We start from the raw sequence: 26,727 nt of genomic DNA on the forward strand, positions 1-26,727 counted from the left end.
TACGGCAAGGTATTACATTCAATGTGGACTCCGTAGATTTGTGACGTTTTGAACGCCAAATTATCATTGTGACACATAGCTATATGCATTCGACACTATCGTAACTTTGACAATAAACTACATGTCATGTTAAAATTTTGTTCAAAAAACCTATTTCTAAAATCGTTTTAATTTAACAACGACCGTTAACTTTATATAACCAAAAAACTATATTAACAGGCATTTTAGTATTGTGACACATAATCTATCTAGCATAACCGCAATGAATAATCCACATAGCAAACACCTATGCTACACTATTAATCGTTTCTTAAGTATATCACTTATCCAAATATCAATTCAAATTTTGAAAAAATAATTCAGAATTCTTTCAAATATCCAAATGTACCTACAAAATGTATCATGGACATGGTCTATTTTCCTAACGTTAAGGCTTATAGATGACATCACAATCTTAATTTATATTATCAAAATCGACATCTTAGTTATTTTGCAAAATTTTATGTTTGTATCAATAGTTTTATTAACAGTTTGGTAAAGTGTGTGCGACACTGTCGTTACCTTTGTACATTTTATATTTACGTAAATATTAGAATATCCAAGCTAATAGATTCAATAATTCGCATTTCAATGACGGGTATTGATATCGAATGGATAGATTGTAAAATTGTCGTCAAAATGATATGCAACTTTCGTATAGTAAAGTGTTTTCATTCATATAAAACAGCGTAAATGCTACTATAATGCTATGTAATACGTTTTTCAAGACACCAACAGCGTGCACGACGTCAATACATATACAATAAATAAATGCAATAGTAGCAACTATTTTCTCTATTAATTCACTAGAGAAATGCTTATACAGAGAAAAAAAAAATGTGAAATTTGATGGTAACAAATGAATATGAATTACACAATTAAAGCAAAGGAAATAACGTTTATAATTCTCAGAGTCTCAACAATTCATTATTTTTTAAAATACGTTAATATACAAAACACATGCACTATTTTTTCTTGAAACTGAATAGTTTTTCATGTACCTTTATTACCAAATTAATTATGTTTAAATTGGCATATATGTAGGCCCGACGGGCTGGGTGTAAATTTTAATTGTATATTGGTTTAAAGATTATGTATGATTGCAATTACATATTTTATATATTATTTATTTTATGCTATAGAAAGTTTTGCAATAAAGCATGTTCCAATGAAAGAGAAAACATATATCTATTTAATTTCGTGCTCTTTACATTTTGTCGAAAGTTCAAAAGAGCAATGGAAATGGTATTCACAATTTTCATGGAGTGTATTACTCTATACTGTTACTTCAATAACTTGTGTAGCAAACCAAAGGATTACATAAAATATTTTAGTATAAGCAATTATTAGCATAAATCGGTAGAAAAAGTAAGTAGTAGGTAAAAGTATCTATTAGGAAGATTACATCAAATCTTATAACATGATTTGTCTATATCAACTATGATACATAATGATAAATTTCTGCAATATTTAATGTATTTAATGTTCCTGTGAACAAAATAGCATTAGAACTGGCTACTACATAATCAAAATTTTGATGAATCAACTTGTTTCATACAAACTTGTTTTCTATGGATGAAATTTATCCTTCATTCAAAACCTAGCGCTTCTAAAGACCTATGTATTAATTATTTGTAATTTGCTTATAAACATGCGATGATATACATGTGTAAATAACTTATTTAATATAAAAATCCATACACTCACCGGTATCGCATATTCTGTGTTGCCAGTGGTTGCAGCAATCGTTTTTCCAGACCAAGGTTATGTTCTTTAAGGATCAAACACTTTCGCGGATAATTATCTGCTCATTATTAAATTGACCGAGTTATATTCTATTCCGACTTTGTCACCCCTACTAACGTTATTGTTATTTAAATTTACACCACGTGGATTTTTTGGCCCATTAAAAGGTTAGAGGTGAGGTCAAATTCCGCAGTGAAGGAAACCGGAAATAAATCTGCCAAAGTCATTCTCTATATAATATACATGTATCATCAATGCATTGCAATTTCGTAGAAAATTCAATAAAGTACTGTCATACGGCGATGATTGTGAAATAGTGAAAAGTTCAGGAAGTTAATGTCATTTAAAGATCTAGATTGTAGTTTACCTGATATTTAGTCTTACTGTCGTATCATGAGGGGGAGGGTCTTTTTTTTCTTCTGTCGGGGGGGGGGTGGGGGGGGGGGTGGGGATGGGGGCGGTAATAATTCCATTGTTTATAACATATGCGAATAAAGAAATTGTGGTGACGGCTCTCTTCCATTTTCATTATAGTGGTAGTTAGGGTAAAGACAGAACTGCAAACATGTATTGATGGAGAATTTGTATATATGTCAACCCCCATCCTCCCCGAATTACGAAATCGAAGGTAAGAAAAAAAATTGATCTTTGGTAGTACTTAGGAGAAAAATTTCCCCTCCCCGATTTAGGATTTTGAAGAGTGGGCAAGTCACAGGACAAAAGAATTTTTTTTTTTACTTGTCAAGGATTTTTAACAAATTATATTCAGCATTGGTTACAAAAAAAAAAGAGAGAGAGAAATTAGCATTGAAAATAAAATTGGTGAAGAAAATGTGCGATTCCTCCCTTACAGTATAACTGCGACTCATATTAACTGCACAAAATAATATATCACATTATAAGAAAATAGTCAACGTCACAGAAAAAAATGAAATTGAGGTTATTGCTAGATGCTATTACTACACTTCTATAGCATGCCATTTTAGATTTATTCCTCTTTAAAGATATCTCATAAATTTTATAAGATATCTTATAAAACTTACAAGATACCTTCTACAGTTTACAAAATATCCTTTATAATTGGATATCTGATAAAAGATATATTTTATATAATTTTTTCTTAATATATGTTATATATTTTTAAGATATCTTATACATAAAACATATATCTAATGTCTTTTAAGATATCTCAAACTTAATCAGATATCTTATAAATTTTATAAGACATCTCAAAAATGAATTTTTATAAGATATTTTGTAAACTTTATAATGTATCATATGAATTTACTTTTATAAGATATCTCATAAAAGATATCAGATATCTTGCATGTATATTATAAGATAGATCATAAAGTTTATGAGATATTTTTTTAAAAATTGTTTATGAGATATCTTATAAGATATGCAAAATAACTTATAAAGCTTGTGAGAAATCTTATAAAACATTTAAGATATCTTATGTTTTATAAGATATCATTAAAACAAATTTAAGATATCTTCTATTTTTATAAGATATCTGTTAAACATTATAAGATATCATTTGATATACAAAATATCTTATAAAGCTTAGGAGATATCTGTCATAATTTATAATATATATCTTAAATATTTTATAAACTGTAAATTATTTGAGATATCTTTATAAGATTTATTAGATATCTTATCAGAAATAGAAGACATTTCATAAATTATATACGAAATCCTTATAGAAATAGATATAAATATGGCGTGCCATACTCCTCACTTAGGAAGAAGCTAGATTAGCAGGTTTTATACAAATTACATGAATATATACATATTTTCTATATATCTTAAGAAATATCTGTGAAAAGCCTAATGTGCATTTTCATAAATTTAAAACTTAACATACCAATTTTACTCTTTATACTAAAGCAATTCATCAGCAAAATTTTTAATGTGAATCATTACTACAGCTGTGCTCTGCATTGCATGCAAGCAGGTAGTTATAGTTATACAGTATTAAAGTTGGTTAAGAAGTACTGTGTACTATGTACAAGTTACTGCTCATAAATGGAAATTGAATGGTTGAAAATTTCCCACATTTATTGAAATATACATAGTTTTCTTATCTATATGTATTGATCAGAAAGTAAGACAGTGTTACACCACTATATCTGCATAAAAGTTTTTTTGGTCTTAAATATTAAAGAAATTAAACCTTTAGAGTGGAAAATCTTTACAATATGTCTATATATACATAAAATCAGATGCTGAAATTTTACAAAATGTAATTCAATATCAGTATATATACATACATTTTAAAGTTATAACAATATCTTTAAAATTCTGGGAAGTTTTTTTAAAACTTTAGTCTGTGACATGCACTTTAGAGTATCCCAGACACCATATTACAGGATTTGAAGGTAGATCCTTAATGTAAACTGATGAATTCATTTAGGAATGTTCACTGCACACCACCTATTTCCTCAAAATGAATCTCTGACAGAAAAAAAATTCACAGTGATCAATATAAGCAATCTAAATTTTATTTTCCAGTATGAAATATGAATACTGATTGATTGTTTTTACATTCGTCGAGAATTTTTCACTCATATTGAGACTTCACCAGCTGTAGGCGAGGTACCACAAATTTAGATCTATGCTTAACTCTCAGGGCCGTAGCAGTGAGGGTTCTCTATAGTACCAACTTAAAGACTTTGTATGATATAATATATGTAAATCAACACAACATGATGTACTAATTTGGACCTGTCCTAAAGTCAAAAAAAAAAAGAAAAAGATGGGGTTGCGAAATTTACAATTTTGGTGCATCCTTTTCTGCTTTTCCTAATTATGCATGGACTTTTTATACTGTATCAGCAAACTTAAAGAAGTCTTTCAAATGATAAGGACAATAATCACTTTGGAACCAAAGTCCCTACCCCTGGAATCATGAAATTACTTCCAATTTTGGTAAAGGCCTGCCTTAATTACTCCTTCTAAATATCTATTTTGTTTCAATTTAGTATCAGTAGCATTAAAGACAAGAGGTCCATGGGCCACATTGCTCACATGAGTTACCTTGGCCCATATTCAAAGATTGTTCTTGTATATTTGCATGTAAAGCTTTGATCCCTATTGTGGCCCCAACCTACCCCCGTAACCATGATTATTACAAAATTGAATCTGCACTATGTCAAGAAGCTTTCATGTAAATGTAAATTTCGTTGTCCCGATGATTTCTTAAGAAAAAGATTTTCCCTATATATTTGTATGTTAAACTTTGATCCCCTATTGTGGCCACACCCTTCCCGGGGGGGGGGGGGGGGGGCATAATTTTAACAAACTTAAATCTGCAATATGTCAGGAAGTTTTCACATAAATGTAAGTAAAAAAAATTTAAAAGATTTTCCCTGTATACATGTATTTGTATGTGAAATTTTGACCCCCTATTCTGGCCCCATCCTACCCCCGGGGGCTATGGTTTTAACAAACTTGAATCTGCACTATGTCAGGAAGCTTTCATGTAAATATAAACTTTTCTGCTCCATTGGTTCTTGAGAAGATTTTATAATATTTTCCCTATATATTGTATGTAAAACTTTGATCCCCAATTCTTGCCCAATCCTACCCCCGGGGGCCATGATGTTTTATCAAACTTGAATCTGCACTATGTCAGGAAGCTTTCTTGTAAATTCGTGCTTTCCTGGCCCAGTGGCTCTTGAGAAGAAGACTTATAAAGATTTCCCCTATACCTTTGTATGTAAAACTTTGATCCCCTATTGTGACCCCACCCTATCTCTAGGGGTCATGCTTTTAATAAACTGAATCTACACTATTCCAGGAAGCTTGCATGTAAATTTCAGTTCTTCTGGCCCTGTGGTTCTTGAGAAGATTTTTAAATGATCCCACCCTATTTTGTGATTATATCCCCTGTGAAGGGTGGCAAGTTAGGCTGAAATTAACACTATGGTTCTGGAGAAGAAGTTGAAAAGGTTGAACAGATGGACTGATGACAGCAAAAAGTGATCAGAATTGCTCTTTCAAGCTTTCAGCTTACGTGAGCTAAAATCGATTTGAATTTTTCTTTGCTATGTGATTTATTTCTATCTACACTATATACACTATGCCTATTTTACCAGAAAGAAAAATCTTAATTGTAACTTTACATATATATTTTATGATTTTTTTCAAAATAGATATTTAATATAATTAACAATTTATAGAAGAGAAACAAAAATACCACAATCACTATTTGAAACTAAAGAGTGTTTTTTAGGGAATACAAATGTCTCCCTGAGCTCCCCAAATTGGAAGTTCTCCGAATGAAACTGCCCCTTATTGTACTGTATGGTATGGAGGAGAAAGTAGGAGCAGGAGCATATAAGCATTATGAACTCCAATAAGCCAGAAGTATTTATATTAGATATCTGACTGATTTACAACTATCCACATGAAGAGGAGTGATACTAGGTATCTTGATATGCCATCAATTTACAGATATCACGCTTAAGGAAGTCAGTTACTTATTCTTTTTAATTCCTGGTAACCTGAAATTTCAACTTTTTTGTAGATATCTTAAGGAACTCTGCGTTTGTATTAGATATCTCATTAATTTACCATCTCGCATATGACAAGTATTGATATTATGTATCTTAATATGCCATCAATTTTCAGATATCACGCTTAAGGAAGTTAGCTACATATACCTTTTGATTCCAGGTAACCTGAAATTTCAAGTTTTTCATAAATATCTTAAAGAACTCCTTGGTTGTATTAGATATCTGACTAATTTACAACTAGCCATATGAAGTGGAGTGATATTAGGTATCTTAATATGCCATCAATTTTCAGATATCACGCTTAAGGAAGTCAGATACTTATACCTTTTGATTGCAGGTAACATGAAATTTGAAGTTTTTCATAAATATCTTAAAGAACTCCTTGGTTGTATTAGATATCTGACTAATTTACAACTATCCATGTGAAGTTGAGTGGTATTTGGTATCTTAATATGCCATCAATTTTCAGATATCACGCTTAAGGAAGTCAGATACTTATACCTTTTGATTGCAGGTAACATGAAATTTGAAGTTTTTCATAAATATCTTAAAGAACTCCTTGGTTGTATTAGATATCTGACTAATTTACAACTATCCATGTGAAGTTGAGTGGTATTAGGTATCTTAATATGCCATCAATTTTCAGATATCACGCTTAAGGAAGTTAGCTACATATACCTTTTGATTCCAGGTAACCTGAAATTTCAAGTTTTTCATAAATATCTTAAAGAACTCCTTGGTTGTATTAGATATCTGACTAATTTACAACTAGCCATATGAAGTGGAGTGGTATTAGGTATCTTAATATGCCATCAATTTTCAGATATCACGCTTAAGGAAGTTAGCTACATATACCTTTTGATTCCAGGTAACCTGAAATTTCAAGTTTTTCATAAATATCTTAAAGAACTCCTTGGTTGTATTAGATATCTGACTAATTTACAACTAGCCATATGAAGTGGAGTGATATTAGGTATCTTAATATGCCATCAATTTTCAGATATCACGCTTAAGGAAGTCAGATACTTATACCTTTTGATTGCAGGTAACCTGAAATTTCAAGTTTTTCATAAATATCTTAAAGAACTCCTTGGTTGTATTAGATATCTGACTAATTTACAACTAGCCATATGAAGTGGAGTGATATTAGGTATCTTAATATGCCATCAATTTTCAGATATCACGCTTAAGGAAGTCAGATACTTATACCTTTTGATTGCAGGTAACATGAAATTTGAAGTTTTTCATAAATATCTTAAAGAACTCCTTGGTTGTATTAGATATCTGACTAATTTACAACTATCCATGTGAAGTTGAGTGGTATTTGGTATCTTAATATGCCATCAATTTTCAGATATCACGCTTAAGGAAGTCAGATACTTATACCTTTTGATTGCAGGTAACATGAAATTTGAAGTTTTTCATAAATATCTTAAAGAACTCCTTGGTTGTATTAGATATCTGACTAATTTACAACTATCCATGTGAAGTTGAGTGGTATTAGGTATCTTAATATGCCATCAATTTTCAGATATCACGCTTAAGGAAGTTAGCTACATATACCTTTTGATTCCAGGTAACCTGAAATTTCAAGTTTTTCATAAATATCTTAAAGAACTCCTTGGTTGTATTAGATATCTGACTAATTTACAACTAGCCATATGAAGTGGAGTGGTATTAGGTATCTTAATATGCCATCAATTTTCAGATATCACGCTTAAGGAAGTTAGCTACATATACCTTTTGATTCCAGGTAACCTGAAATTTCAAGTTTTTCATAAATATCTTAAAGAACTCCTTGGTTGTATTAGATATCTGACTAATTTACAACTAGCCATATGAAGTGGAGTGATATTAGGTATCTTAATATGCCATCAATTTTCAGATATCACGCTTAAGGAAGTCAGATACTTATACCTTTTGATTGCAGGTAACATGAAATTTGAAGTTTTTCATAAATATCTTAAAGAACTCCTTGGTTGTATTAGATATCTGACTAATTTACAACTATCCATGTGAAGTTGAGTGGTATTTGGTATCTTAATATGCCATCAATTTTCAGATATCACGCTTAAGGAAGTCAGATACTTATACCTTTTGATTGCAGGTAACATGAAATTTGAAGTTTTTCATAAATATCTTAAAGAACTCCTTGGTTGTATTAGATATCTGACTAATTTACAACTATCCATGTGAAGTTGAGTGGTATTAGGTATCTTAATATGCCATCAATTTTCAGATATCACGCTTAAGGAAGTTAGCTACATATACCTTTTGATTCCAGGTAACCTGAAATTTCAAGTTTTTCATAAATATCTTAAAGAACTCCTTGGTTGTATTAGATATCTGACTAATTTACAACTAGCCATATGAAGTGGAGTGATATTAGGTATCTTAATATGCCATCAATTTTCAGATATCACGCTTAAGGAAGTCAGATACTTATACCTTTTGATTGCAGGTAACATGAAATTTGAAGTTTTTCATAAATATCTTAAAGAACTCCTTGGTTGTATTTACAAGTTTTTTATCAATATTTTAAGGAACTCTGAGTTTGTATTAGATATCTGACTAATTTACAATTATCAAAGTGAAGAGGAGTGATATTAGGTATTTTGATATGCCATCAATTTTGAAATATCACCTATAAGGAAGTTGGCTACTTATACCTTTGGATTCCAGGTAGCCTAAAATGTCAGGTTGTTCGCAAATATGTTAGGAAAACTATGTTTGTGTTAGATATCTCATTAATTTACAATCACACATATCACAAGAAATGATAGTAGGTATCTTGATTTGCCATCAATTTTGAAATATTACGCTTAAGGAAGTCACCTTTTTATACTTTTTGATTCTTAGTATTCTCAAAATTCAAGTTTTTCGTAGATATCTTAAGGGACTCGGTGTTTATATTAGATATCTGACTAATTTACAACTACCCAAGTGAAGAGCAGTGATATTAGGTGTCTTGATATGCCATCAATTTTCAGATATTGCGCTTAAGGAAGTCATCTACTTATACCGTTTTCATTGCAAGTAAACTGAAACTTCAAGTTTATAGAGAATATTTTAAGGAACTCTGTGTTTGTTTTAGATGTATGATTATTTACCAATGCACATATGACAAGATGTGGTATTAGGTGTCTTGATATGCCATCAATTTTCAGATGTCATTCTTAAGGAAGTCAGTTACTTATACCTTTTGATTCCTGGTAATCTGAAATTTCAAGTATTTCGTAGATATTTTAAGGAACTGTTTGTTTATATTAGATATCCGGCAGATTTACAACTATCCACATGAAGAGGAGTGATAGTAGGTATCTTGATATGCCATCCATTTTAGATATCACCCTTATGGAAGTCAGCTACTTATACCATTTGATTCTAGGTAACCTGAAATTTCAAGTTTTCCATACATATTTTAAGGGACTCTGCGTTTGTATTAGATATCTTATTAATTTACCAGCTCACATATGACAAGGAGTGAGATTAAGTATCTTAATATACCATAAATTTTCAGATATCACGTTTAAGGAAGTCGGCTACTTATACCTTTTGATTCCTGGTAATATGAAATTTGAAGATTTCGTAGATATCTTAAGGAACTCTGCGTTTGTATTAGATATCTCATTAATTTACCATTTAGGGGAGTGATATCAGGTATTTGTATATGCCATCATGTGCATTGGTAAATAAATCATATATATCTAAAACAAACACAGAGTTCCTTAATATATTTTCTAAAAACTTGAAATTTCAGTTTATTTGCAATGAAAAGGGTATAAGTAGTAAGTAGCCGACTTCCTTAAACGTGCTATCTGAAATTGATGCCATATTAAGATACTTAATCTCACTCCTTGTCATATGTGAGATGGTAAATTAATGAGATATCTAATTCAAACACAGAGTTCCTTAAAATATTTGCGAAAAACCTGAAATTTTAGGCTACCTGGAATTAAAAGGTATATGAAGCTGACTTCCTTACCGGTGATATCTGAAAATTGATGGCATATCAAGATACCTAGTATCACTCCTCTTCACTTTGATAGTTGTAAGTTAGTCAGATATCTAATATAAATAAAAATTTCCTTAAGATATCTACGAAAATCTTGAAATTTCAGGTTACCTTGAATGAAAAGGTACAAGCAGCTAACTTCCGTAAGGGTGATATCTGAAAATTGATGGCATATAAAGATACCCAATACCACTCCACTTCACATGGATAGTTGTAAATTAGTCAGATATCTAATACAAACAAGGAGTTCTTTAAGATATTTATGAAAAACTTCAAATTTCAGGTTACCTAGAATCAAAAAGTATAAGTAGCTGACTTCCTTAAGCGTGGTATCTGTAAATTGAGGGCATATTAAGATACTTGATATCACTCCTTGTCATATGTGAGATGGCAAATTTAGGATATATCTAATACAAACGCAGAGTTTCTTAAATATGTATTGAAAACTTGAAATTTCCGGTTACCTAGAATCAAATGGTATAAGTAGCTGACTTCCATAAGGGTGATATCTGAAAATGTATGGCATATCAAGATACCTAGTATCACTCCTCTTCATGTGGATAGTTGCAAATCAGTCAGATATCTAATATAAACACACAGTTCCTGAAGATATCTACGAAAACTTGAAATGTCACATTACCAGGAATCAAAAGGTATAAGTAGCTGACTTTCTTAAACGTGATATCTGAAAATTGATGGCATATCAGGATACCTAATACCACTCCATTTCACATGGATGGTTGTAAATTAGTCAGATATCTAATACAAACAAGGAGTTATTTAAGATGTTTATGAAAAACTTGAAATTTCAGGTTACCTGAAATCAAAAGGTATAAGTATCTGACTTCCTTAAGCGTGATATCTGAAAATTTATGGCATATTAAGATACTTAATATCACTCCTTGTCATATGTAAGATGGTAAATTAATGAGATATCTAATACAAACACAGAGTTCCTTAAGATATTTGCGAAAAAAACCCTGAAAGTTTAGGCTACCTAGAATCAAAAGGTATATGTAGCTGACTTCCTTATGGGTGATATCTGAAAATTGGTGGCATATCAAGATACCTAGTATCACTCCTCTTCATTTTGATAGTTGTAATTTAGTCAGATATCTAATATAAACACAAATTACCTTAAGATAACTACGAAAATCTTGAAATTTCAGGTTACCAGGAATCAAAAGGTATAAGTAGCTGATTTCCTTAATGATGATATCTGAAAATTAATGGCTTATGAAGATATATAATACCACTCCTCTTCACATGAATATTGGTGAATTAATGAGATATCTACTAAAAACATAGAGTGCCTTAAAATATTTGCGAAAAACTTGAAATTTCAGTTTACCTGCCATCAAACGGTATAAGTAGCTGACTTCCTTAAGCGTGATATCTGAACATTCATGACATATCACGATACGCAATATCACTACTCGTCATACGTATCGTTGTAAGTTAGTGAAATATACAATATAAACACGGAGTTCCTTAAGGTATTCACACATATCTTGAAATTTCATTGTACCGATAATCAAAATGTATAAGTAACTGATTTCCTAAAAAGCGATATCTGAAAATTCGTGGCGTATCAAAACACCATCTATCACTTCTTGCCATATGTATAGTCGTAAATTCGTCAGATATCTAATACAAACACAAAGTTTCTTACGGTATTCACACAAATGTTCAAATTTCAGGGTCACTCGTATCAAATTGTAAAAATAGCAGATATCTCAAAATGGATGGTATTATCAAATTAATGAAGGTCTGAATTCAATCCGTATCATTTTTAAAGTAAACACTCAGTTGAAAAAGTTTATTCGTATTTTGCATTGCAACGTTATGCAATTGGGGATAATTGAGCATGAAATTTCATACGACTCCTCGTCCTCTTTAGAAATAAATCTGATAGATAATAATTTTCAAGCTCATTAACCTTTATCTGGTAGCTGGCTATCACTAATTATAACTTTTATATTTTGTAGTAGCTGGCTACGAGTACCTAACTTTTCTTACTTTTAGTAGCTGGCTACTAGTAACTGGCTACTAGTAGCTAACTTTTCTTGGTTCAAGCAACTGGCTACTTGTAGCCAACTTTTCTCTTTTTAAGTAGCCTGTTACTAGTAGCTGGTTATTAGTAGCCAACTTTATAGATCATCTTGGCACACTGATTTTGACTACGAATAACTGAGTTTACCTGATCATGCAGGATATAGGGCTTAGGGCGGGTGTGACCGGTCGATAGAGGATGCTTACTCCTCCTAGGTACCTGATTCCACCTCTGGTGTGTCTAAGGGTCCGTGTTTGCCCAACTACCTATTTGGTATTGCTTATAGGAATTATGAGATTGATCACTGTTCGTTATCTTCACCTTTCATGTAGTTATTTCGATATTTATAAGAGAAGATCGCGTACTTTTAAGATAATTATCTCCAAATTACGAAAAAAGATGTACATTACACGTTACTTGTAAATTTTCCCCCTTCAAATTCTTGTTTTAAACCGGCATATTGTAGATTATCTCTGGTGATGACTCTTTATTGATGAAATGTGCCTCAAGATATATAATAAATAATTGCTCTACTACAAGTGTGATATCAGCTCTATACATAGGCAATTGATTTAAATTCAGTCTTGGGAATTATGCTTCGCGCGCAGTAGGGAGGACCGAGCTTGTAAGGTTCACTCCTGTGTAACGACCGAGGCGGGGCCTATTTCCCAATACCTTTATTACATTTTCTCAAAGGATAAAGTGTAACAACTATTTGCTAACGGTCCCCATTATATCTATAAATATAAATTTTCTGTTTAATGTTAGAATTCCCATAATATTTGTACTTTTATGATTCTAAAAATCACGGCGCACAAGTTTGTGGTTTCCTCACTGTTTAAATGAAATTCCCATAGGCATTCAGCCCCATCCATACTTTTACAGTTCTGGAAACATATGGGCGCAAGTAGGTACAATTAAATCATTTAGACTATGTTTGTATATCATTAAAAACTTTCTAATTTCTTATGGCGATAATTGCTCACCATAGCGATGATATTTTTAAAAAGTTTAGCAAAACGTTTACTACAGCCTCTCCATTATGGAAATCTGTTTGAACTCAATGACCTATCTGGAATAGCACGTTCTATACAAAAGATGATATCACGTGATGCGGATGCAATGTCCGCTGTTTTAGGATTATAGTGTTTCACTCTGTTAAATGAGCGGGTAATCGAGGAAACCGATAAGATGAAGACATGTGTTATAAAACTTACCAGTTTATTGCCAATATCGTACACAGTGTAACAAAAACAGTTGGGCAGTGAAACACACTCATACACAGCTGACAGCATACAAATCTCACACAAAAATCAACCGGCAATTGCGTACTACTATAGCGTAATATATTTGGTGTCGTATGCATTCGCCCCTAGTACAAAATAGTTACAACCAACATTCAACACACTCCTCATTTTATTTTTGAGTTATAGGAGTCCTCCCCCAAACAACCACTAGTACGAATTTCCGTATGTGTTACATTACAATATAAAATCTTAAATTGTCATATGTTCAGTAAAAATGAATATTACATTTTATCTCAAAAGAAACGACGCAGGGTTGCTGATGCCTTCGTCGTCTCCTTTGCATAAAAATACATCCATTAATACTTATTTTCCCTTCAGCTGTTGTGAAAAGAAAGCTTTGAAGTTAATCATCTCGTTCGCTGCCTATCCACGCATACCCCCCCCCCCCACCCACCCCCCCTGAGAATATTCACCACCTTTAGGTATATGGTCCCGATTTGGTTAGGCGTCATTGGAAACTTCATCCCAAATGGAAAGTACAGGCCATCACTTTCAATCAGGATTTTTTCATTTATCTTTCTGAAGAAAGGTCTTGTTGCAGACTTTTCCACCAATTCCAAAGTACACTGGCCGCCATGTCTTCAAACAGAGACTGATCTGCTCTGGGCCACTTGCAAAACAGATTGGTACTAGCGTTGGCACATCCAAGCCATCCAAAAGGGTTATACAATCTTGGGTAGATATCTGCCCAAGAATGTCTTTATCCCCCCCCCCCCCGATGTAATACCTGGTTTGTGGCAAGTTCGGCTCTGTGGAAAAACTCTGCCAGTATGAATTTCTGCTGGCGATAGCCCCTTTCTACTAAGTAATCCAACCCAATTTCCCTTATAGTCCAACAATTTTGTCGCTTTGTAAGCTTCCTTCGGATGTGTTCCCCTAGCTACCACCCAGTCACACCCCATGTCCATTGGTTCCATGGTTCCTTATAAACATATACTATACATCCCCCAGTAAGAACAACAGTTGTCGATTGTCCTTGAATAGTGCCAATGTTGTCAACAAAAGGAGCAGGCAACCTATCAGGATGCCAATGACAATCGACAACTGCTACAGGTACCCTTTGTTCCACCTTCCCAGAATCGTTATTTGGCTGTGGTACACAGGCTACCTTTTTATGAGTACTCAACGTTTGACTTGACGTCCACTGTCCCATTCTTCAATTGCCATAAGGCTCGGGTGAACTAATTAGGCGGAATGGCAGATTTTCCCGCGGTTTACATCCGCAATTTGTGATCTAATGGGAATACCACCTCTCAGATACTTAGCAAGATTATTTGCTGCGTCAAGCACAGGCCAAAATAATTCCCACTCAACTCGTTCCAACTTACCTTCCACCCACCCTTTCAGCTTACCTTAGGATTTCAAGGTCTGATCTTTAGGGAAAGTACCACATATCACAGAAGAAAGGTATAGCAATTTAGCAAAAAAATTCTGAGCAGACTTTGAGTAACTGGCGTGGCATTTCCAAATATGGTACATATGTATCATGGGGTAGATCACGTAGACACCTCTTGGTAGTATACCACCAATTCTTATACCCCCATCCTTTTACCTTGTTCTTCACTCATTCCTCGCGGCAATGATTTCTCTGTTTGCTTTACCTTTCCTGATGCAACCATGCAACTGCGAGTATCATAATCCCGCTTCATTGTATTTTGCGCAGTTTTTGTTATATCTCTTGCAATTTCGTACGATTCCTGTAAATTATCTTGTAATTCAGAGATTTATGTCCACCCCACCCTTCCCCATTTTGTAAGCATGAGCATCGGGATGGTGGTACATGATTGTTGCTGGAATATTGACCTCTCTACCAAGCATTAGCTTATTAGCGATATGCCCGGTATGTCTTTTCACAACAGAACATAATGTTCCTGCCAAAGGACCCAAGAAATGATCCTAGCTCTTAGGACGGCCATCAAAATAACAGCATACTGCATCCATTAGGGTTGTAACTCTCCACCTGACCATTGCCTGGTGGTCTGTAATGTGTTTTAAGAGTCTTGTGAATCTACAAGGTCTCACATAGGTTACGGAATAGCACACTTACAAAGTTTCTATCTTGATCCGTAAATATTTCGTACGGGTATCCAAACCGAGAAAAAACATTGATTGCAGCCCTAGCGATCACCTCCGCTGTCTGCGATTGGGGTGGTATACACTTCACCTATTTTGTAAAACTATTTACTATCATCAGTATATACTCGTTTCCATTTTCTGTTCATTTTCTGTTCGAGGTAATGGCCCAAGAAAATCAAGGTTGACTTTTTTCATTGGACTACCTGTTTGGTAACTCTTTAAAACAGAACGATTTTGTAAAACACCTCTTTTATTCCTACAAAATGTGTCCCATGAAAGGTCCCATGTAAGCCATATGTTTTCATGTCTGCTGACATCCACAACCAGGAAAAGTTTGTTTAAGTCTCTCTTTAGAATGCTGAATGCCCTGATGTCCAGAGGATGAAGTATCCTGGCATAAGTACAGCATCTCCTCATGTATGCTCTTTAGGGAAATTTCGGACATTACATGTACTTTAAAAACACCGGATGTCCGCGTCATAGTAGGCATCGGCACGATTAAAGATCGTGATATGCTAGACCATTGAGCGCTATGTATGATAAAACATTGTGACACTATTCATAACTCTGGCGATATCTCTACACGAGTGAAATATCCTCGAATGGGACGTACTTGTAAATGAAATACAAAATATGTCTCTCATTGTACATGTATAATATTCAAGTACCTTTCCTCCTTATTTTCAGATGACCAGCTTATCTGATGATGTCAACATGTCTGAAACATATAACAGTGATAAGGGGAAGTCAACCATCTTTATTATCGTCCTGTTGTTACTGAATTCGGGTGTTATACATTCTTTACGACGACATAAAAGAGCAGCGGTAAATTATTTTTCTGCGATAAAATCCATACACAAGTACATGTATATTGTACACAGGTAGATTTCACTTTATTGATGACTTTCAGAGATTAGACATGCAAATTGATCCGTATTCATTCAATGGAGGTGGTAATTACATATTCATCAAGTTAATGACTATAAAAACTGCATAAAGTTGTATGATTTGTGAATTTTGGCAAAGTCTAATCGTACATTGTAGCTGAATTAGACTTCTAGTTTAAAATCAAAGTCCTGAAAGTACTGAAAGACGGGGTCAAATTATTCAATGCATAACTTTCAGAAATGGTGCAGTTATGCTAATATGACAATTCATATGAAAACTCTCCATACAAATACTTTAATCAGACATAGGCCTTGAATAGCAGATTTACGTACAACTTCCTATTCGTGATTTTGATACAAGAAAAGAAGTGTTCAAAATCGAAATTTTCTTGAAGTCTGTTCCTTTTTTATGGTTTTGAGGCCAAAACGAATATCTATAGGAATGTTTGTATTGTGACCTCCTAGTCTTGTGGCCAGTTTTTTTTTTAAATCAATATGATCCAGAACTCGATATTCTTGGTTATCATTTCGCCGAGATAGTTCCTTCCTTATTAAACCTCAATATTCTTGGTTTGTATCTTATAGTTAGGGTCACCATTTTAACTTGTGCACTTAGCTCTTCAGCTATTCATAGCTAAATCAGGTGCTGAACTCTTGTGAAAAAGCACGAATGCTATAATAAAGTAGATGAAAAGAAATATAGATAAAGGTATGGAACAAAGTTTAATATGTCAACAGAACAGAAAGATAACATATGATAGGTTGACATATGACAGTGTATGTTTAATAGCTTATTTTTATATGGACCAACATAATGAAACCAAATGTTAAAGATAAAATTGATAATGACATACTTTGGAATTGCACAATACAACCTGTCAATAACACATGAAAGGTTAAAACCAAGTGGATATGTAAACGCTCCAATTCTTTCTTTAGTAAAGGAATTTTTTTAAACTTCTAAAACATGTAAATTGTAAACATTGTAACAAAATCGGTAACATAGTAATTTCAAATTTTTTGACAGACATTTGGGCTAGAAGTTTCCTATGCAATGAAAAATATTTACATGTTACAGTCTAACGTAAATAAACAAGTCCACAAGCCAGACAACTGTCTTCTCAAGTGAAACAATATGACATCGAAGTGCTGTCAATTCAGGCATTTTAGAATATTATGCATATACCAGTATCTGGACAATTAACAATTGTAAAAGCATTACTGTTGAATAGTGATAACATCGATATAGAGCAGTGAACTATGATTGTGTAAAGAATATAATGCTTTTGCAATGTGAGATTTTCATGCCTGATTAAGGTTAAATAAATTGCAATGCTGGATTTCCATCGCTATTTTCAGTATCACAGAAAAGGTTTAATGAGATGGACATGTAAACACTCCAAACTTGTATAAAACAAGATGTGTTTGTGAAACACAAAATGCCCCCGATAATGGCCAATTCCGAAGATGGCCAAAGTCACAAAGACAAATATCTTGGTACCAGTAGAAAGATCTTGTCACAAGAAATGCTCAAGTGCAATATGAAAGCTCCAATATTTACCATTTAGAGGTTATGATCAATGTCAATCTTTTTAAAAGTAGGTCAAATGTCAAGGTCAAAAGGTTTAGTACAAACGGAAAGGTCTTGTCACAAGGAATACTCATGTGAAACATCAAAGCTCTATCACTTACTGTTCAAAAGTTATTAGCAAGGTTTAATTTTTTTAAAAAGTAGGTCAAACTCCAAGGTCAAGGTCAAACGGTAAACAATGTTGGTACCCACAAAAAGGTCTTGTCACAAGAAATACTCATGTGAAATATCAAAGCTTTATCACTTACTGTTCAAAGGTTATTAGCAAGATTAAAGTTTTCAAAAAAGTAGGTCAAACTCCAAGGTCAAAGTCACAGGGTCAAAAATGTTGATACCCATGGAAAGGTCTTGTCATAAGGAATACTCTTGTGAAATATCAAAGCTCTATCACTTACAGTTCAAAGGTTATTAAGAAGGTTAAAGTTTTCAAAAAAGTAGGTCAAACTCCAAGGTCAAGGTCACAGGGTCAAACATGTTGATACTCATGGAAAGGTCGTGTCATAAGGAATGCTCATGTGAAATATCAAAGCTCTACCACTTACTGTTTAATAGTTATTAGCAAGGTTAAAGTTTCAGACAGAATTGCAGAATGACATGACAGACAGGACAAAAACAATATGCCCCCTGATCTTCGATCTCGGGGAATAGAAATAGTTTCTAAACTACTAGAACTGTAAATATGTACATGTAAATTGTAAACATTTTAACAAATTATTTACATAATTTAATTTTTTTTTACACACATTATGACTAGAAGTTTCCTATGCAATGAAAGATATATACAAGTCCACAAGCCAGACATCTTTTTTTAAATAATATAATATAAAGAGCTGTAAATTATATAATTTCAAATTATTAAGCATCAAAGATGGGTTTGGCCAAGTTGCAGTTTGGAAAATTATGCACGCTTGCATTCACGATTTAAAAATATACACGTAATTTTGACTTTACACCGTCTGTTCCGGTTTTGATGAGATTCTAAGATCATCAAAGATGTGCATGTGGTAGATCTTACGAATAAATAGGTTGATGGCTTCCGTTCAAGCAGTTAATTACACTAATGCAAAGGGGAGTTGCGAAAAAAAAAATATTTAAAGAAATTCTCGACCCAACCAAGCCATTTGAAAAGAAAATAACTACGTAAAATGTGGATCCATCATTTGCGTAATGACAAGTTGATGAAGAAACGTTTACCATTTGCCTGGTCTTCGACTCGACTGAACGTCTTCTTTTCTCAATCTCTTTTTGCGAAAGAACGGGCTCAAATCTATACGGCTCAAAACTTAACTGTTCGTGACTTGTCATAGGTACAGTGCTACTGATGAATTAAACCGGAACAGACGGTGTGACGTCATAAATTAAAAGTCAATGACCGCTCTCTTAGCGACGGGTAATTAAAAATACATGATGGATTAATATTGATTTAATTGTTAAGCAAGGATTACTGTTGCTAAAGACTGTCATTTACGATATCAGTAAGTGATGCTTTATTCATAAAAGCAACTATGTGGTTAGGGTTACCTTTCCCTTTAATGTCGAAGGTTGTTGACCATGTAGTGCGAGTTATTTCTCTCTGAAAACATGAACGCTCCCCAGGGGGGTCTCAAACAGAAAAATTGTCCATACCCAAATCAATCAAACGTGAAAGGAACAAATTTAACATGGTATACAAAACATATATTTACCCTATTTTACCTATCCAAAATAATTACATAGAACATATCCAATCAGCACGTTACATAAAAGTCATTATCTACCATAATTACGTATTAAAATTCTTGGTATGAATTATATCATAACTTGGATAGAATTAAATATCAACTAATGCTACCCCCTTCCCCATCTCTTCAATTTGACAAAATGTACATTTTAAAAAAGGTTTTCCACTGAATTGAAGAAAGTTAACCTTTTTATTATAGAGATATGATATACCGGTAACTTGTTAAAATTCAGCACATTATAAACATTTTGGTACCGTAAGCTTTATTATAAACCTTGTTAATACTACTTTATCGGAAGCTTAGAACCGTATCGGTAAGCATGTCCCTAACTTCCGGTGTAAGAAAAGCAACTGCAAAATGTAGGTCATTTGTATGTTTGGTTGATTATCCCTATTTATAATCATTTCCGGGCTTTAAGATACAGAGATAGAAGCATCAAATGATATCCGTGTAAAGTTTAACCGATGTGATGTAGGAAAAGAATAAGTATTTAATTATGAAGAATAAAAAAAAATGTTTGAAGCCTAAAACTCACCCGAGACGGTGGGTTGCTAAAACATGGAACGGAAAATTAAACGGAACGGAAAACGGAACAGAATTTAAGAATTAGAATGATTAACGTAGCTAATATAACACCAAAAATCGAAAGAAAATACTTTATTATGATTAAAATCTAAATCATGGGAATTTGTTTACAAGCGTAAAGCGTTAAAACAATATAATCTTAAATATCTGCATCATAAATTGATTTTAGCGAAGTTAAACGTCTGTATAAGAATTTACAAAGTATTTTACAAGAATTTGGAAATGTCAGCATTGACAGATGTGTGAGTGAGCAGCGACACTTATAAGTAGATAACGGAAAGAACACACGTACTTTATATCCAGGGGCAAAACGTCATTAAAGTACATTTAATTGCAAATTTACCCATACATGTAGTACAGTCTATGTGTGTACTTACAACAGGGAGTGTGGTATGCGTATTACAACGACAATTCATGATCTTATTAAGTCAGCAAGTTAAACATCTTGTGTTATTATTTTTTAAGTAACAGAGACTTTGTGACTGCAGCACTCCAATCCTAAATAGGTCGCACTTCTAATAGTTTATTTTTTTAACGAAATACTTGTATTTTAACATTTAGATTAACAAGCATTCTGAGAGTATTGCATGGTAATGCATAGTCCCTTACCGGTTGCAAAAATTACTGTACCACAACAATATTCAAAGTTCATTATATAGGTTATGGTAAAAGGGGAAATAGTGGAACCAGGATAGGTTGGAAATGGTTGGAAATCAACTACTATTCAAGTAGAGACTAGACCAGGAAAAAAAGACAAATTTATAATTAGGTTTAGGTCTTTAACCAAGTCAATGAATTGTGACATGTAGGTGATCATGAATAATTTAGCTATATTGTTGTATTACTACGCTAGAAGTTTTAATGTGTGTAGTACTCTTATCTACAATGTTAAAAAACTTGGATGCAAACTAACAATTCATGCTATTTTTCGAAGTCCAAGGGCCATAACTTAATGAAAAATCAACGGACCGAGACGAAAGTAGAACTTGATCTGTAACTTGTTATGACAAAGCAATGTACCAATTATCAAATGAATATATGTATCTGCAAGCACAAAAAATGGTCTGGAAAACTGATAATTCATGCTATTTCTCGAAGTCCAAGGGCCATTACTAAGTGAAAAATCAACGGATCGGAACCAAATTCATATTTGATTTGTAACTTGTTATGGCAAAGCAATGTACCAAATATCAAATAAATATCTGCAAGCACAACAAACAAAAGTCTGTAAATTGATAACGCATGCTATTTCTCTAAGTCCAAGGGCTATAACTAAGTGAAAAATCAACGGACGGAAATTCGAATTTGATCTGTAATTTGTTAAAGCAAAGCAACTTATTAAATATCAAATAAATATCTGCAATAACAGAGAAAAAAGTGCAGAAAACTAGACTAATAGACAGACAGACGGACGGAGCACAAACTTAAAGTCCCCTTCGATTTCGTAAGTAGGGGCTAATAATGAGACGACCCTTTAAGTAAGTTAGCTCCTGAGCTTTTGAGTACAACTGCGTAGGATGCTACAACTAAGTATTTACTGGTTCAATATTGTGTCTGTAGTGTTAGAGGACATGATTATGTATCTATCTAATGTAATGATTGATCTGTGTTGCTTACATGTATGTTGTGTTGACACTAACAGAAAAATCAAGTTTAATTGAATGAATTTTAAGTGCAAAAAGGTCATGTTTAGAACACTGTAGCTCAATAACATGCGTTGCAACCCCCAGTTTTTCTTTTTAATTTCCTAATTCTCCTTTGTAGAAATCAAAAATACACTTCCCAAAAACTGATATTACTCCAAATGTCAGGTGCGAACCTCTTTAATTCCATTCAAGCATAAATTGCCTGTTAGCCTTTTAGCTATTTCATATCTGTTAATTTATCATAATATAGGTCTAAACTTCACCCTAGTTTTCATTGGTTCTGTTTCAATCTTTCTTTCCCACTGTATCTCTTCGGCTTCAACACTAATGTCAGTAAATGTACGAACTTTCACATAAACTTGATCATCCCATATCCTTTATACACACCGGGCTCTTTCGCTTTAAAATTTGATGTGGCACATGAATACATATATGTATTATACTAGGTGTAGTACTAAATCACGAATAAAAGCAAGTTCGATTGAAGAAGGCTATGTTTAGGGGAAGTTGTTGAAAAATTGTTTTAACGTTTACTTACTTACTTATCCTCTTTGTTCCGATCAGCACATAAGGCCTCAACCAGATGACGCTACAACTGCCTGTTTTTTGCTTTCTTTTCTATTTCCCCCCCAGGTCTTCCCTATATCTTTCATCTCCTGTTCTACCAGCCTTCGTCATGTCTCTTTTGGGCGTCCTCTTTTTCTCTTTCCATCAGGTATCCATCTCAGTGCAATCTCAGCAATATCTTCTCCTCTTCGTAGAACATGCCCAATCCAACGCCACCTTCTTCTTTTAATTTCCATTTCCATGCAGCACTGTTTGATCTTAAGATATAGATCTTTATTTGATATATTTTTGGGCCAGTAGATTTTACAGATTTTTCGGAGGCAAGTGTTATGGAATGAGGAGAGTTTTTTAATGTCAGTTTGTATTATTCTTCAGCATTCAGCCCCATAGAGTAACCCAGATTTCATGTTACTGTTGTTTATTTTCAGTTTGGTGTTCATACTGATCGACCCACTTCTCCATATGGATTGCAGTTGGCAAAATGCGTTTCTCGCCTTCTTTATTCTGGCTTTGATGTCTTTCGCCGTCCCATTGGTGTTACTTAACATGCTGCCTAGATATTTGAAATCCTCAAACTCTTCTATGATGTTATTTCCTATCTTGACTGGTTGAGCTGTATTACTGTTTACAGTCATTACTTTGGTCTTCTTTTCATTAATGTACTATACTTCGAGTAACTTCGTTTAATTTTGTTGTTTTGTTCTGCATGTTGTGAACAGTACTTGACAGAAGGCAGATGTCATCAGCAAAGGCCAAATCCTCGAAGAAGGAGTTCATGGTCCATCTAATGCCTGTATTTTCATATCCTAGTGTTGTTCTCATACACCAGTCTATTGCAGTGATGAATAGGAGAGGAGATATGATGCATCCTTGTCTTACTCCAGATGTCACCGGGAACCAATCTGACTGTTGACCGTTATGTAGTACACAGCATTCATAGTTGTTATAGAAAGCTTGTATTAAGATAACTATTTTTGATGGTAATCCATATGCTCTTAGGATGGCCCACAAACAGTCTCTTCTGATGCTATCGAAGGCTTTTCGGAAGTCTATAAAGTTGAGGATAAGTTTATTGTGCCACTCAATACTTTGATCTATGATGTTACGGATGGTAAAAATGTGGTCAATACATCCTCTGCCTGATCTAAACCCCACCTGCTCTTTCCTTAGCAAATCATCTATTGCATCATCTATTCTATTTAGTATGACTCTTAACAGGATTTTGCTGGGTACTGATAGTAAGGTTATACCCCGCCAGTTGTTACAGCCACTTAAATCTCCTGTTTTGGGTAGTTTTATAATGAGTCCTTTTGCCCAGTCATTTGGTATTGTATCATACTTCCAGATATGCTGAAATAAGTTGTAAAAGATTTCTGTACTGGTTTCAAGGTCCACTTTCAACATTTCTGGTGTTATAGAGTCCAATTCAGGTGCTTTCCTGTTTTAACTTCAATATTGCCTTCCTGATCTCTTCCCTCGATACTTCAATGTTTATGCCTAATCCTTCACCAAACTGTTCAATATTCGGAATGTCACCCTGATGATCAATGTTAAGAACGTCCTTAAAGTCCTCCGTTCATATTTCAAGCTGCTGTTTCTCCGGTGTTAAAACTCTACCATCCTTAGCCTTGCATGGTTTATTGGTGCGTGTTTGCTTGCCGCTTAGTTGTTTTGTGATCTTATATATCATACTAAGATGTCCGTTGGAAGCTACTGTTTTTGCCTCCCTGCTAGTGTTTCAAGATGCCCTTTCCTATCTGCCTTTAGCATTTCGTTTAACTTCTTTATCTTTGTTGGAATATTCTTTCTGTAATGCAGTTTTAATTCTCTCTGATTTTTACTGTATAGTTTTTTCTTAATGTCCTTTCTTTCTTGACTGCTATTCTAGGTGTTGTCGCTTATCCATTGCTTTCTCCCACGTTAACGTTTACTATGTTGTTTTCAGGGAGAGGGGGGGGGAGGGCTTTTCTTCATTGATATAAAATTTGAAAATTCAAGTCTTTTTCAGAATGATTATTTTATTTTTCTTTATTAATATTTTTCATGGCAAGTTAATGATTTTCCGTTTTTCTTTCCGTTCCACGTTTTAGCAACACCCCCTGAGACAAAGGCTTAAGTCAGCTTTTCTGATCATTGTGTATTGGCATCGTCATCGTCGTGAACTTTTCACATTTTCATCTCCTTCTCTAGAACATCTGGACAATTTCAACCAAATTTGGACAGAAAGCATTATTGGGTGAAGGGGATTCAAGTTAGTTCAAATGAAGGGCTATGTCACCTTCAGGGGGGGGGGGGTAATTGCAAAAATGCAAAAAGAGGGTGGGGTCAATTAAACATCTTGTTCTCAAGAACCTCTGAGTCAGATTCATGAAAGCTTCTTGACAAAGTGGAGATTCAAGTTGGAAAAATCATGACCCCTGGGGTTAGGGTGGAGCCACAATAGGGGACCAAAGTTTTACATGCGAATGTATAGGGAATCAAACTTGGCACAAATTATCTTTAGATGAAATTTGTTAATATGAAAGACCTTACCCGTCTACAAGGGCTAAGATAATTAATAAATCTGTAGTGAAGTTTAATTAAGTTTGATAATTAATGAATTATTGGTCCTTATTTAAAACAGTTTTTCTGAACCTAGGTGCTTCTGTATAGTGATAGTTTTGCTCAAGCTTGTTTAGTGCTGGGAACTGCTGCTCAGGTGAGCGATGTGGTCCATGAGCCTCTTGTTTATAGTAATGGCAAATTAGTGAATGGTAAGACTGCAAGGTCGATGTAATTTAAGTTATGAATTGAACTCCTGTATTGACCCCCCCCTTCCGATTTAAGAAATGGTTGCATGGTTGTATATTTTTAAAGTCTGATTCTCTTACGGAGACGTCATCATTCTCGGTGGAGGGCTGTGAAATTTAGGTAAGTACTGTGACTGATGGATCTCATATTCTTTGGCGATTTACATTTCTATTCTATGTAGTGCTTGTTATCATACAGTTATTATTGCTTAGTTAGACTTCATTTACCTGACCACACATACCGGTATAATGGTAAATGACAATCCAGTTGGCTTAAAGTATTACAAAATAGAATAGGACACTCAATTTCTGTCATAAATCAATTTATTTCTAGAGGATATCCTGTGAAGAATCAGTGAAGACCGTTGGTAGAGTAAGCACGTGCGCCACAGATAAGCAAGCGTGGGATGAGCGGGTCAGATTGAAGGCATGTTGGGATGTTCCACACAACTGCTCTGATACACAGTTATCCTATCATTGTCTATTAAATGAATTTGGACATGGTTTGGTAGAAGTTTGTGCAATATCGACAGAGATCATAGGTAACCACAGATTATCCATATATTTTTGCCATTAAAATAGTCATACATGTAGTTATCAGTCTACTGTCGCTGTTCCTGAAAGGATTTACAAATAGATCCAAAAATTAGTCATTGCAACATACATGCTATTCACATAGTTACAGACTCAGTAATTAGCGAATTTGAATAAAAATGTTGCGGAGATCTGAAACCGTAAATTGAATTGTTCTTACTAATCACCTCGTATAAAAAGTATATACTTACATTCACTGTATGTTTTCTGCTCAATTTCTATTGAAGTTAATATATTTTCATTTGTAATCATTTGAAGACACAGTTTCTTTCAATCTAGTTAGATCCGGTTTATTTAGTGCCGTCTAACATTTAATTTTACATGTTTACACGCCTTTTCATTGGTGGAATTATCATATGAATATCGTATACCCCGAAAAATAAAATAATAAATGGCCGAAACTACTTTCTATTGGAATGTTGGGGATTCCCCTGAATGGTCTATTTATAGATCTATTTATAGATCGGGAATCCTGAAAAGAACAACTTAACAACTCTATCGATCCAAATAAATTCATTCAACAAATACATTAACCTATTAAAAATAAATGATAAATAAAAAAATTAATTATATAAAATGCAATTATAT

At 33.6% G+C, this 26,727-nt stretch overlaps 1 protein-coding gene across 9 annotated transcripts in view; it reads left to right on the forward strand.

Moving 5' to 3' along the window:
• LOC125673478 (uncharacterized) overlaps window positions 1–26,727 on the forward strand; it is a 110,246-nt gene that overhangs the window by 39,409 nt on the left and 44,110 nt on the right. For 8 of the 9 annotated variants that reach the window (XR_008801212.1, XR_008801210.1, XR_008801211.1 and 5 more), the window contains 2 exons: window positions 16,447–16,584; window positions 25,880–26,087. Coding sequence is in view for 6 of the 9 variants with exons in the window: in XM_048910047.2 (XP_048766004.2) it covers window positions 16,447–16,584; window positions 25,880–26,087 (346 nt within the window). In the remaining 3 variants the exon portion in view is untranslated. Of the gene's footprint in view, window positions 1–2,319; window positions 2,414–16,446; window positions 16,585–25,879; window positions 26,088–26,727 lie in introns of those variants that run through there. The other variant, XM_056158875.1, reaches the window with a different exon arrangement.

Source organism: Ostrea edulis, chromosome 3, assembly GCF_947568905.1.
Source record: "Ostrea edulis chromosome 3, xbOstEdul1.1, whole genome shotgun sequence".
Lineage (NCBI taxonomy): Eukaryota > Metazoa > Mollusca > Bivalvia > Ostreida > Ostreidae > Ostrea > Ostrea edulis.